The 12,334-nt window shown below is 49.8% G+C and overlaps 2 protein-coding genes across 2 annotated transcripts; both read left to right on the forward strand.

Moving 5' to 3' along the window:
- The first annotated feature begins 566 nt into the window (after positions 1-566).
- On the forward strand, positions 567-1,046 carry LOC149975831 (histone H3). The gene has a single exon (XM_090206588.1). It carries the CDS (start codon positions 606-608, stop codon positions 1,014-1,016), a length of 411 nt encoding a protein of 136 aa, XP_090062714.1. The 5' UTR covers positions 567-605; the 3' UTR covers positions 1,017-1,046.
- A 9,954-nt stretch (positions 1,047-11,000) lies between these two features.
- Positions 11,001-11,477, forward strand: LOC149975832 (histone H3). The gene has a single exon (XM_090206589.1). The coding sequence runs from the start codon at positions 11,037-11,039 to the stop codon at positions 11,445-11,447; it is 411 nt and encodes a 136-aa protein (XP_090062715.1). The 5' UTR covers positions 11,001-11,036; the 3' UTR covers positions 11,448-11,477.
- The last annotated feature ends 857 nt before the right edge of the window (positions 11,478-12,334 follow it).

Raw genomic sequence — 12,334 nt, forward strand, 5'->3', positions numbered from 1 at the left:
CGTAACGACGAGGAGCTGAACAAACTGCTTGGCGGCGTGACCATCGCTCAGGGTGGTGTTCTGCCCAACATCCAGGCAGTGCTGCTCCCCAAGAAGACTGAGAAGGCCGTCAAAGCCAAGTAAAATCGCTGGTGCGGCTGCAACTTGACTACTCAACCCCCAAAGGCTCTTTTAAGAGCCAACCACCTAGCTCAACAAAAGCGCAAAGTGTCCTTTCTATGCCTGGCCAACTATTTGGCGTGTTTGTTAGATACACACACACACATATACACGGCACCGTATCAAGTGCCCACATGAGGCCTAAATGAAGGATAACAACTAGTAGGCTAGAATGAGAGCATTATTGCGCGTAAAGTGTAACGTTGCTCGCGGCCCTAACAAAAGACCCAAGCGCGCCTCGGCGAGGGTGGGGGTTGCATTTTGGGGCGGCACGGAGAGGCCGAGCCTCCCGTCCAATGGGCGGCGGAGGAGGCCTCCGCAACGGGCCAATCAGGGCGGTGCGGAGATGGTGACCAATGAGCAGACGCCGCTGCCGGCTTTATAAACTTCACATAGGCATTTTGAGGCTATACTCCGACTGTGAAAGAAGGAAGCTAGCTAGCGCCATGGCCAGAACCAAGCAAACCGCTCGCAAATCCACCGGTGGCAAAGCACCCAGGAAGCAGCTCGCCACCAAGGCTGCGCGCAAGAGCGCCCCGGCCACCGGCGGCGTGAAGAAGCCTCACCGTTACAGGCCCGGCACCGTGGCTCTTAGAGAGATCCGTCGTTACCAGAAGTCCACTGAGCTGCTGATCCGCAAACTGCCTTTCCAGCGCCTGGTGCGAGAAATTGCCCAGGACTTTAAGACCGACCTGCGCTTCCAGAGTTCCGCAGTGATGGCCCTGCAGGAGGCAAGCGAGGCTTACCTGGTCGGCCTGTTCGAGGACACCAACCTGTGCGCCATCCACGCCAAGAGGGTGACCATCATGCCCAAGGACATCCAGCTGGCCCGTCGTATTCGCGGAGAGCGCGCATAAACGATGACCTGATCTCCAAAATCCCCCAAAGGCTCTTTTAAGAGCCACCTCCATATTTCAGTCAAAAAGGCACAATTGTTCCATTTGTACACGCCCCTTTCCCACCGTGTATGTTCCCTGTTCTCGAGTCACTACAGACCGTGGTTCGATTCCAGGCTGTATCACCACCGGCCGTGATTGTAAATAAGAGTTGGTTCTTAACTGACTTGAGTCGTTTCAATAACGCTCTCTATATGTGATTAGATGTATGCCTAGAGTAGAAGAGGGGAAAAATACACTAGCAGTAATGAGTGATAGTAATGATATAGGGCAAAAAGTGTCAAAAATGGTCACTATGTAGCTAAGAACAACTGACTTTGAAAGTCCCATGTTGCAGTGCCGCTGATGAGAGGGGAAAAGTTTACCGTGGAGCACGGAGGCCATCTAGTGGTTAAACGCGGGTACTGTCAGCGTGTGAGCACGTCATAGTGGCTCCCTATTGGTATTTGATCTTCAGGCCAGCGTTTCCCAAACTCGGTCCTCGGGTCCCCAAGTGGGGCACGTTGTGTTTTTTCGATTCCAATTGCTCTTGGAATGAGTCTGTCTATTCCTTTGTGAAAATGGCCATTCAATGATTTCTGGGCCATGTGACATTCCTCGATGGCCCCAAAAATCCATGTTTTGATCCGATCATTACAACGTTAGCTGTGTGCACCCCATAATTCATGCGACTGACTAAGCTATTGAAAGTAAAATGATATATCTCTGTCCGGCGCAAGTGAAAGGTGGTCGAAAAAAATTGTTACCAACGTTGTGGTTGAAGGTACAGGAAATGTTGTAGGCCACCAAATTAGACGTGATATTATTAAGTCGCCCTTCTGTGCTTGTTTGTGTGCGTGCATAGGTAAGTTGTTTCGATATGGTGGAATAAATGGAGAAATGAAAGGAATGTATTTAGTGGGATGAATTCAGTGTGCGATTGAATATTCCAATGCCATACCCATTGATAGGCCTTTAGACTAGATCCGAGATCCCTTAAGAGAAAAGGTATCAGGACAGCAGGAATCAATAGATGTAATCGTCAAGGGCTTGCAAAACAGCTGTTACGAAGCTGCCGGGATGATTGCCCTATTAGTAGTTGACCAATTACAGAATAGCAATCACCAATGCAGGCAGGTACGTGGTGATTGCTGCATTGGCTTCGTAAATAGGCTTCATAGGAACTAAATGGCTCAGCACATGACACCTTCACAGTGCAGAATATTTGATACTATTGACTCCGGTTGAGTAGAGTCGTGTGTCTTTGGCGTGATTTGAAGTCGACTTCTGATGTGGGATTTAGTTCATTTTTCAAAGAAGATTTGCTGACGAATCGAAACCCCTTGACCAAATGATACGACAAAGTAAAGGCCCTAAATACAGGCTGCCAGTTAAATGCAGCAATGACACGGCTAAAGTGTGTCATTGCAGGACAAAAGAGCAGGAATTGTCTGCTGTTGCATCTTCACTCATGAGACAGGTAATAGGGGAGCTCCGTGGTGCTGAAAAGGACAGCGCCCCTGGCCATTTGCCAAGGCCTATTTCCCGTTGGAGGGATTTTTGACATGCTATAGGCACAGTTCAGTACACCCCTCACCCCTATCCTGTAATTGGTCCCAGAATCATCCACTTGATTCCCGACCACCAACCGATTGTCGGGGTGCATTGGTGTAAAATGTGGTCGTCGAGATCAGGTTCTATGGCATCTGTACCTTTTTTTGGAGCTACCTACACCAGTAGGGGAGCTTACAGATAAAGAGTGCACTAGGCTAGAGAGAAAAGTAGCATTCCGTTTTTCATTTTCTCTCTTTTGATACTTGAGAAACATAGATTCACATGACGTCCAAATCTGCAAGAGACAAAAGCAGCAGAAAATCAGCAGGTGAAGAAAAGGGTTAAGTGAATATGATTTAAGAGCAGTCAAATGAAGTAATAGTGACATAGATTGTAAGAAATGAAATGTACCATGTGAACATTGCATTGTGGCTTTAGAAGAGCATGTATTTGTAGATGAATGACAGATTAGGTTTGGTGACAAAGTAACTGTATAATTTGAGGTACTCTACATGAGCATGTGTTTGCCTATTTGATGATCTGTTGTAGTTAATGTTTGATTTTGAGCACATACTTGTTGTGACAATTGCATCAGGTTGAGGGAGAAATGGTCTGTGTGGCCATTGTGAGTGGCACTTCTGATCCAGCAGGTGGTGTTAAGATCCCTCCCTATGTGGCTTTGAATGATGAGCCAGTGTTGGCAAAATGACTTGTGGTCCAGCGGGTGGCGGTGAAATGCCTCCCTATCTATATGACTTGCCCTATTCCTTTGACATTGTTCACTTGATTGGAGATGATTCCGGTCTTCTTCATGAGCACTCCTGCATGTCTTCCTTCCTGTCTTGCCATGTGGGTTCCACGGAGGTGTGTGTTTTTGTTAGATATCACTGGGCACATTCCTAACGTGGAGGTGGTTTGCATAGCTCATGTCATGTGGATATATAAAGTATTGTATTGTAAGGTATGTTAGTCTACGGACGGTCTGACATTGCTCGTCCATATATTGATGTATTCCAATTGCATTTGGGTGTATTGTGTGGAATGTTGGAACATGGTTAGATATTACTTGTTAGACTTGACTGTGCTGTTGGAGCTAGTAACACAAGCATTTCCGACATCTGCTAAACAGGTGTATGTATATCTCTCTAGTCACCCCCAAAACCAATTCTTTCTTTGGCCGCCTCTCCTTCCAGTTCTCTGCTGCCAATGACTGGAACGAACTACAAAAATCTCTGAAACTGGAAACACTTATCTCCCTCACTAGCTTTAAGCACCAACTGTCAGAGCAGCTCACAGATTACTGCACCTGTACATAGCCCACCTATAATTTAGGCCAAACAACTACCTCTTTCCCTACTGTATTTAATGAATTTATTTATTTTGCTCCTTTGCACCCCATTATTTTTATTTCTACTTTGCACATTTCTTCCATTGCAAATGTACCATTCCGGTGTTTTACTTGCTATATTGTATTTACTTTGCCACCATGGCCTTTTTTTGCCTTTACCTCCCTTATCTCACCTCATTTGCTCACATCGTATATAGACTTGTTTATACTGTATTATTGACTGTATGTTTGTTTTACTCCATGTGTAAGTCTGTGTCGTTGTATGTGTCGAAGTGCTTTGCTTTATCTTGGCCAGGTCGCAATTGTAAATGAGAACTTGTTCTCAACTTGCCTACCTGGTTAAATAAAGGTGAAATAAAAAAAAGAATAAACAAATAAATGTGTCTATTTGATTAGGATTAGGACTTTTCCTCTATGTGTCGCACTTCCATTTCCACTTTATGTCCCCGTTAGGGAGCTGTCATTTATGCTGCAGGCTAATTACTACCAATGTCATTGTGGTCCAAGTTCAACTCCTAGCCTATAGGGTGTGGTAACAGGCCCTCTGTTATTTGTTGTTGTACTCTGCATGTGAAGTATCTGCACTGCAGCCTATAGAGGAACTAAGCCCTTGATAATAGGGGAACGTAAGCTGTTGAACACAAACTCCCAGTCCTATGATGTTGCTCTGTGAAGGAGGTTAGCTTTTCAGCATTCAATTCCTGGCAGCCTTCTTCTCCCTGGTTGATTTGTGAATGTGAGTGATTCGAGAATGTTTGGCTTGGGTATCCAAGGTGTTTGAGATTGTTGAGGACCAGTGTTCCGAGGGGCTGACTGTGACATCATAAAGCGGAATGTAGTTAGCGTGCTGTTTGAGGGATTCCAATTCAGTCCGTTGCGGCCTTCCAGGCAGTGCAGTTGTGCTTCAAGTGTGCTCTCTGTGTGATGACTTGTTGTGCCTACACGGAGTACAGCTACGAACGGACGTGGCATTTGGGGTAAGCCTAAGCCTTTTCGTAACCTTAACCTATTTCTTCTAACTTGCTATGACAAAGTGCTTTGATGACACTAGTTGCATCCCAGCTAGTTGAACGCTTGTCAGTCGTTCTCCTAAAAGGCAACCTCTGTTGCTCGATGTACTAAACCGAGGGCCGGCAGCCACTAAGTACATGTAAGAGACAATTGTGGCAACAATAAGTTGTAAGATGATACCTAGTCACATCTGAGATGTGAATCAACTGCACCGATTGGTCAATCGCCAGTATGTGCCCTTGGGCCTCATTTGTCCCCTTTGAAATGACCTGTTGAGATCATTCAATGCAACATCTGAGGCTCTCTGGCCTATAAAGGATCCACCTCATACCACTATTTCCGTAATATAAGGCTATGTTATTGTTTTTTGAAAAAAGTACCATACAATATTTGCACATCCCTATCACCTCTGTACGCATAGGAAAATGATCCCTTTATTGTGTGTGTGTTGGGTGGGTGTCTGAGGAATGTTTTACTGCATTTCAGCTTGCAGAGGTATCACCACCCGTCCCATGGCCACCTGGATCATGTCTAGGGAAGAAAAAGAAGAATGACGTTATTACATGGCCTTCAAGAGCTACATGACTGCTGAGGTGACATTACGGACCCCTTAGGATTTGTGGCATTCCTTGTGTATTTGTTTCCCGTTTGTGCCACTTCGTTTCTCCTTTGTACTTGTGACACTATTTGAGGTTTTTAACGCCTATCTCTATTAGGTGTGACTGGCAACTGCAGTGGGTTGAATCCTACTAGTTCAGTGTTTCCCAACTCCAGGCAGGGGTAGAGTAGACATTTTTGTTGAAGCCCTGGAGAGGCACAGCTGATTGAAAGAGTTGAATCAGGCGCAACAACAACAACAACAACAAGAACAACACCAATCAATGTGAAGAGTGGGACATCACAGTTGGGCCTTGTGTTCAACATAGCTCAGTATTTGAGTGTGTTTCCCGCGCATGCAAGTAGCTTTGATTTCTTCTTCCTCCATAGTTCCCTAGAACGAACGCCCTCCCCTTTGCAGCAGAGGCCAGGCAAAAGCGCGCGCTTTCTGTGCCACTGGCTTCAATCAGGTCCACCAAACGCAGATAATAAGAGCACCGAGCACCGAAAATTACGTCATTAATTCACTTGAACTCAGCTAGTGAACACACGATGTCTGGAAGAGGTAAAGGCGGCAAGGGACTCGGAAAAGGAGGCGCCAAGCGTCACCGTAAGGTTCTCCGCGATAACATCCAGGGAATCACCAAGCCCGCCATTCGCCGTCTGGCTCGCCGTGGCGGCGTGAAGCGTATCTCCGGGCTGATCTACGAGGAGACCCGCGGTGTCCTGAAGGTGTTCCTTGAGAACGTGATCCGTGACGCCGTCACCTACACCGAGCACGCCAAGAGGAAGACCGTTACGGCCATGGACGTGGTCTACGCTCTGAAACGCCAGGGACGCACCCTGTACGGTTTCGGCGGTTAAACGCACTCTTCTCGGAACGTCAACATCCCGACTTGAACCCAAAGGCTCTTTTAAGAGCCACCCACATCCGCTTCAAAAGGGTCAAATCCATTATCGTAGGAAACCATGAGCCACTCTTGAGTGGACAGGGAGGGAGTATTCGTGACAGGAGGCTATGTTCAGTGCAGGCTTTGCGTACAGTCGTATTAAACCATGAGCCACTCTTGAGTGGACAGGGAGGGAGTATTCGTGACAGGAGGCTATGTTCAGTGCAGGCTTTGCGTACAGTCGTATTAAACCATGAGCCACTCTTGAGTGGACAGGGAGGGAGTATTCGTGACAGGAGGCTATGTTCAGTGCAGGCTTTGCGTACAGTCGTATTAAACCATGAGCCACTCTTGAGTGGACAGGGAGGGAGTATTCGTGACAGGAGGCTATGTTCAGTGCAGGCTTTGCGTACAGTCGTATTACTGAGGCACCACGGCTGGGAAATCCCCACCAAGTACCAAAAAGGGGGGCCTTATTTCTAGCCATTGTAGGACTTTTTTGGAAACACACCATTCCCCACCAGTGACAGAGCATAGGCTATGGTCTTTGTTAGGGAAGCAAGCCTCTGAGTGGAAGGCTCTTATGCGCGCTCAGCTCCACTGGGCAAATGGCAGGGGCGCCTATGAGAAAGCAGGGGTGTGTCCACGGCCGGCGAATTAGCTTAGCTTCGTCTTCATAAGAGGGAAAGGGCTCTCCACCCCCTCATTCGTTTGTGAGAAGCAGCGAGACATCAGCATCATGCCCGAGCCAGCAAAGTCCGCGCCCAAGAAGGGCTCCAAGAAAGCCGTCACCAAGACCGCAGGGAAAGGCGGCAAGAAACGCCGAAAGTCGAGGAAGGAGAGCTACGCCATTTACGTGTACAAAGTCCTGAAGCAGGTCCACCCCGATACCGGCATCTCCTCCAAGGCCATGGGAATCATGAACTCGTTCGTGAACGACATCTTCGAGCGTATCGCCGGAGAGTCGTCTCGCCTGGCCCACTACAACAAGCGTTCCACCATCACCTCCAGGGAGATCCAGACCGCAGTGCGCCTGCTGCTCCCCGGAGAGCTGGCCAAGCACGCAGTGTCCGAGGGCACCAAGGCCGTGACCAAGTACACCAGCTCCAAGTAAACAGCCCATTTGGAGTGCTGTAGTAACCCAAAGGCTCTTTTAAGAGCCACCCAACCTGTCAGTGAAAAAAGCAAATCCATATGTGTGTGTGGAGGACATGTCAAAAAGGGGGGAGAGGGAATAAATGATGCTGACATGAACAGGGTAGGAATGTGTGCATGGTAGTATAACACAGTGAGTGGGATTCCACTCGTGCTCCGATGACTGGAGCCTGTGTAACAGTATAACTTTAGGCCGAACCAGGGACCCTCTGCACACATCATCAACAACAGTCTCAGAGCAAGTGACGTCACCGATTGAAACTAGCCGTTTCACATCCCTTACACACACCTGTACAAGAGGGAGGAGGAGAGAGAAGAAGAGGCTCCAAATCTCTCTCTCTCTAGGCCTATATCAGGGCGGACAAGCACATGGGGCGCCAGCCTCCATAGCGCCGGCCGCACAGCCAGACACCAAGACCCACAGACACAAAGACCGGCACGAGTGAGTCACGCTGCGGAGTCAAGCGAGGAAGGACTGCGAGAAGGCCACAAGCCTATCTCTCTCTCTCTCTCTCTCTCTCTCTCTCTGACACGCTTTTGAAAGAGACACACAGACAGAGAGAGAGACTACCTAGCACAAGAAAACACACAGGCTCCAAATCCAACTAATAAACTCATACTAATAAAACATCACACACACACACACACACACAGTGCAAGTAAGCATGTCGTTGGACAGTGTATTATTTCGTTTGCCTCCTGGACACATGACGAATACAACGTGAAACTAGTCTCAGCCAGGCCTCACAAGTGCATGTGTTTTAAGGTCCCCAAAAGAGCTCTCCTTTAAAACACCAAGGAGCACATCAGGGGACGCCAAACCATTTGATTCCCTTGCCAGACATCTCGGCTCACTCCACAATCAATGGTGCTCGCAATCGGATGCACTTTTAGGCCATTTAGGAGACAAATAGCACAGGAAAAGCAGTGCGCACCGCTCCACCCGACAGTCGAACGGTGAGGTTTTGAGCGAGTCGCAGCAAAATGCACGGGGCTTCTGCAGCCCACATGACTTTATTCTGAACGGACACAAGTCTGCTCGCTGGGCCGTTCGCTTTTGGGCCAAAAACACGGCTCCGTCGGTGACTTTTGGCCCGATATTGGCGACCAGAAAACACAAGTGAAAGAGCATTTGGCCAGCCCGGAGAAGCCGAGCTGGGTGGCTTGAGTCTACATGGTTCTCATGTCGCGTTTAAGGCCAGCCCCCTGCACGGTGTGGAGCTTCAATAGCGCAGAGCAGCGTCTACAGCAAAGTACTCCTCCTCACAGACTACCGTAGTGTTGTAAGTGTGTGTGTTTACCGGACCGAACGACAGACATGGCAGAAGTCGCACCAGCACCCGCCGCCGCCGCGCCGGCCAAGGCACCCAAGAAGAAGGCAGCAGCCAAGCCCAAGAAAGCGGGACCCAGCGTAGGCGAGCTCATCGTCAAGGCGGTGTCCGCCTCCAAGGAGAGGAGCGGCGTGTCCCTGGCCGCGCTCAAGAAGTCTCTGGCGGCAGGCGGCTACGACGTGGAGAAGAACAACTCCCGTGTCAAGATCGCCGTCAAGAGCCTCGTCACCAAGGGCACCCTGGTCCAGACCAAGGGCACCGGTGCTTCCGGCTCCTTCAAGCTCAACAAGAAGGCCGTCGAGGCAAAGAAGCCCGCCAAGAAAGCCGCAGCCCCCAAAGCTAAGAAGGTGGCCGCCAAGAAGCCCGCCGCCGCCAAGAAGCCCAAGAAGGTAGCAGCCAAGAAGGCCGTGGCCGCAAAGAAGTCCCCCAAGAAGGCCAAGAAGCCCGCTACACCCAAAAAGGCCGCCAAGAGCCCAAAGAAGGTGAAGAAGCCCGCCGCAGCGGCCAAGAAAGCGGCCAAGAGCCCCAAGAAGGCTACCAAGGCAGCGAAGCCCAAAGCCGCCAAGCCCAAGGCGGCCATGGCCAAGAAGGCAGCCCCCAAGAAGAAGTAAACCTATTACAAACAGTGTTCTTTCTACTCGACACATGTTGTTACCACAAAAGGCTCTTTTAAGAGCCACCCACCTCTTTCCATAAAAGCGCATGTCATTCCATTCCACCTACCTACCCGTGGTGCAAAAGAAATGAAATGAATGACTTTTACGCACCACATTTTCGAGTGGCTAAATGGCTTTACATTTGTCACTCAAGAGTGCAGCACACTCACCAGTCAACATTGTTGTGATGTGTTAGAATTGGCATGTCACATTGATCCTGATAATAAGAAGCATACATACTATAGTGGGTTGGACAGCAGCCATTGGTATTATGAGCCACTCTCGAATTGATTGATACATGTTTCAGTGATTTGAGTAGTCACTTTGGCGCTCCCGCCAACGTGAAAAAGTCACAAAAGTCGGAGGGAAACAGAGTAGCCTAGCCCTCGTCACTCTGCTGCCTGCCTGCCTGCGGGTGGGTGGGGGCGGGCTTAGGGCTGACTGCCTGTCTGTCTGTCCCTCCCTCACTCCAATTGGATAAGGCCACACCGGTCCGGTGGCCAATCGATGGCTTTTGTGGCGAGGTATAAGTAAGGCTCTCGAGGTGGCCAGCGGCTCATTCAGACTTTCTGTGACATACTGAAGCTACCAATATGAGCGGAAGAGGCAAAACCGGAGGCAAGGCCAGGGCGAAGGCAAAGACACGTTCATCCCGTGCCGGGCTCCAGTTCCCCGTGGGCCGTGTGCACAGGCTGCTGCGTAAAGGCAACTACGCCGAGCGTGTGGGCGCTGGCGCACCAGTGTACCTGGCCGCAGTGCTCGAGTACCTGACTGCTGAGATCCTGGAGTTGGCCGGAAACGCTGCCCGTGACAACAAGAAGACTCGTATCATCCCCCGTCACCTGCAGCTGGCAGTCCGTAACGACGAGGAGCTGAACAAACTGCTTGGCGGCGTGACCATCGCTCAGGGTGGTGTTCTGCCCAACATCCAGGCAGTGCTGCTCCCCAAGAAGACTGAGAAGGCCGTCAAAGCCAAGTAAAATCGCTGGTGCGGCTGCAACTTGACTACTCAACCCCCAAAGGCTCTTTTAAGAGCCAACCACCTAGCTCAACAAAAGCGCAAAGTGTCCTTTCTATGCCTGGCCAACTATTTGGCGTGTTTGTTAGATACACACACACATATACACGGCACCGTATCAAGTGCCCACATGAGGCCTAAATGAAGGATAACAACTAGTAGGCTAGAATGAGAGCATTATTGCGCGTAAAGTGTAACGTTGCTCGCCGCCCTAACAAAAGACCCAAGCGCGCCTCGGCGAGGGTGGGGGTTGCATTTTGGGGCGGCACGGAGAGGCCGAGCCTCCCGTCCAATGGGCGGCGGAGGAGGCCTCCGCAACGGGTCAATCAGGGCGGTGCGGAGATGGTGACCAATGAGCAGACGCCGCTGCCGGCTTTATAAACTTCACATAGGCATTTTGAGGCTATACTCCGACTGTGAAAGAAGGAAGCTAGCTAGCGCCATGGCCAGAACCAAGCAAACCGCTCGCAAATCCACCGGTGGCAAAGCACCCAGGAAGCAGCTCGCCACCAAGGCTGCGCGCAAGAGCGCCCCGGCCACCGGCGGCGTGAAGAAGCCTCACCGTTACAGGCCCGGCACCGTGGCTCTTAGAGAGATCCGTCGTTACCAGAAGTCCACTGAGCTGCTGATCCGCAAACTGCCTTTCCAGCGCCTGGTGCGAGAAATTGCCCAGGACTTTAAGACCGACCTGCGCTTCCAGAGTTCCGCAGTGATGGCCCTGCAGGAGGCAAGCGAGGCTTACCTGGTCGGCCTGTTCGAGGACACCAACCTGTGCGCCATCCACGCCAAGAGGGTGACCATCATGCCCAAGGACATCCAGCTGGCCCGTCGTATTCGCGGAGAGCGCGCATAAACGATGACCTGATCTCCAAAATCCCCCAAAGGCTCTTTTAAGAGCCACCTCCATATTTCAGTCAAAAAGGCACAATTGTTCCATTTGTACACGCCCCTTTCCCACCGTGTATGTTCCCTGTTCTCGAGTCACTACAGACCGTGGTTCGATTCCAGGCTGTATCACCACCGGCCGTGATTGTAAATAAGAGTTGGTTCTTAACTGACTTGAGTCGTTTCAATAACGCTCTCTATATGTGATTAGATGTATGCCTAGAGTAGAAGAGGGGAAAAATACACTAGCAGTAATGAGTGATAGTAATGATATAGGGCAAAAAGTGTCAAAAATGGTCACTATGTAGCTAAGAACAACTGACTTTGAAAGTCCCATGTTGCAGTGCCGCTGATGAGAGGGGAAAAGTTTACCGTGGAGCACGGAGGCCATCTAGTGGTTAAACGCGGGTACTGTCAGCGTGTGAGCACGTCATAGTGGCTCCCTATTGGTATTTGATCTTCAGGCCAGCGTTTCCCAAACTCGGTCCTCGGGTCCCCAAGTGGGGCACGTTGTGTTTTTTCGATTCCAATTGCTCTTGGAATGAGTCTGTCTATTCCTTTGTGAAAATGGCCATTCAATGATTTCTGGGCCATGTGACATTCCTCGATGGTCCCAAAAATCCATGTTTTGATCCGATCATTACAACGTTAGCTGTGTGCACCCCATAATTCATGCGACTGACTAAGCTATTGAAAGTAAAATGATATATCTCTGTCCGGCGCAAGTGAAAGGTGGTCGAAAAAAATTGTTACCAACGTTGTGGTTGAAGGTACAGGAAATGTTGTAGGCCACCAAATTAGACGTGATATTATTAAGTCGCCCTTCTGTGCTTGTTTGTGTGCGTGCATAGGTAA

The sequence above is a fragment of the Oncorhynchus mykiss genome, chromosome 17 (genome assembly GCF_057628025.1).
Source record: "Oncorhynchus mykiss isolate SJ-2025 chromosome 17, ASM5762802v1, whole genome shotgun sequence".
Taxonomy (NCBI): domain Eukaryota; kingdom Metazoa; phylum Chordata; class Actinopteri; order Salmoniformes; family Salmonidae; genus Oncorhynchus; species Oncorhynchus mykiss.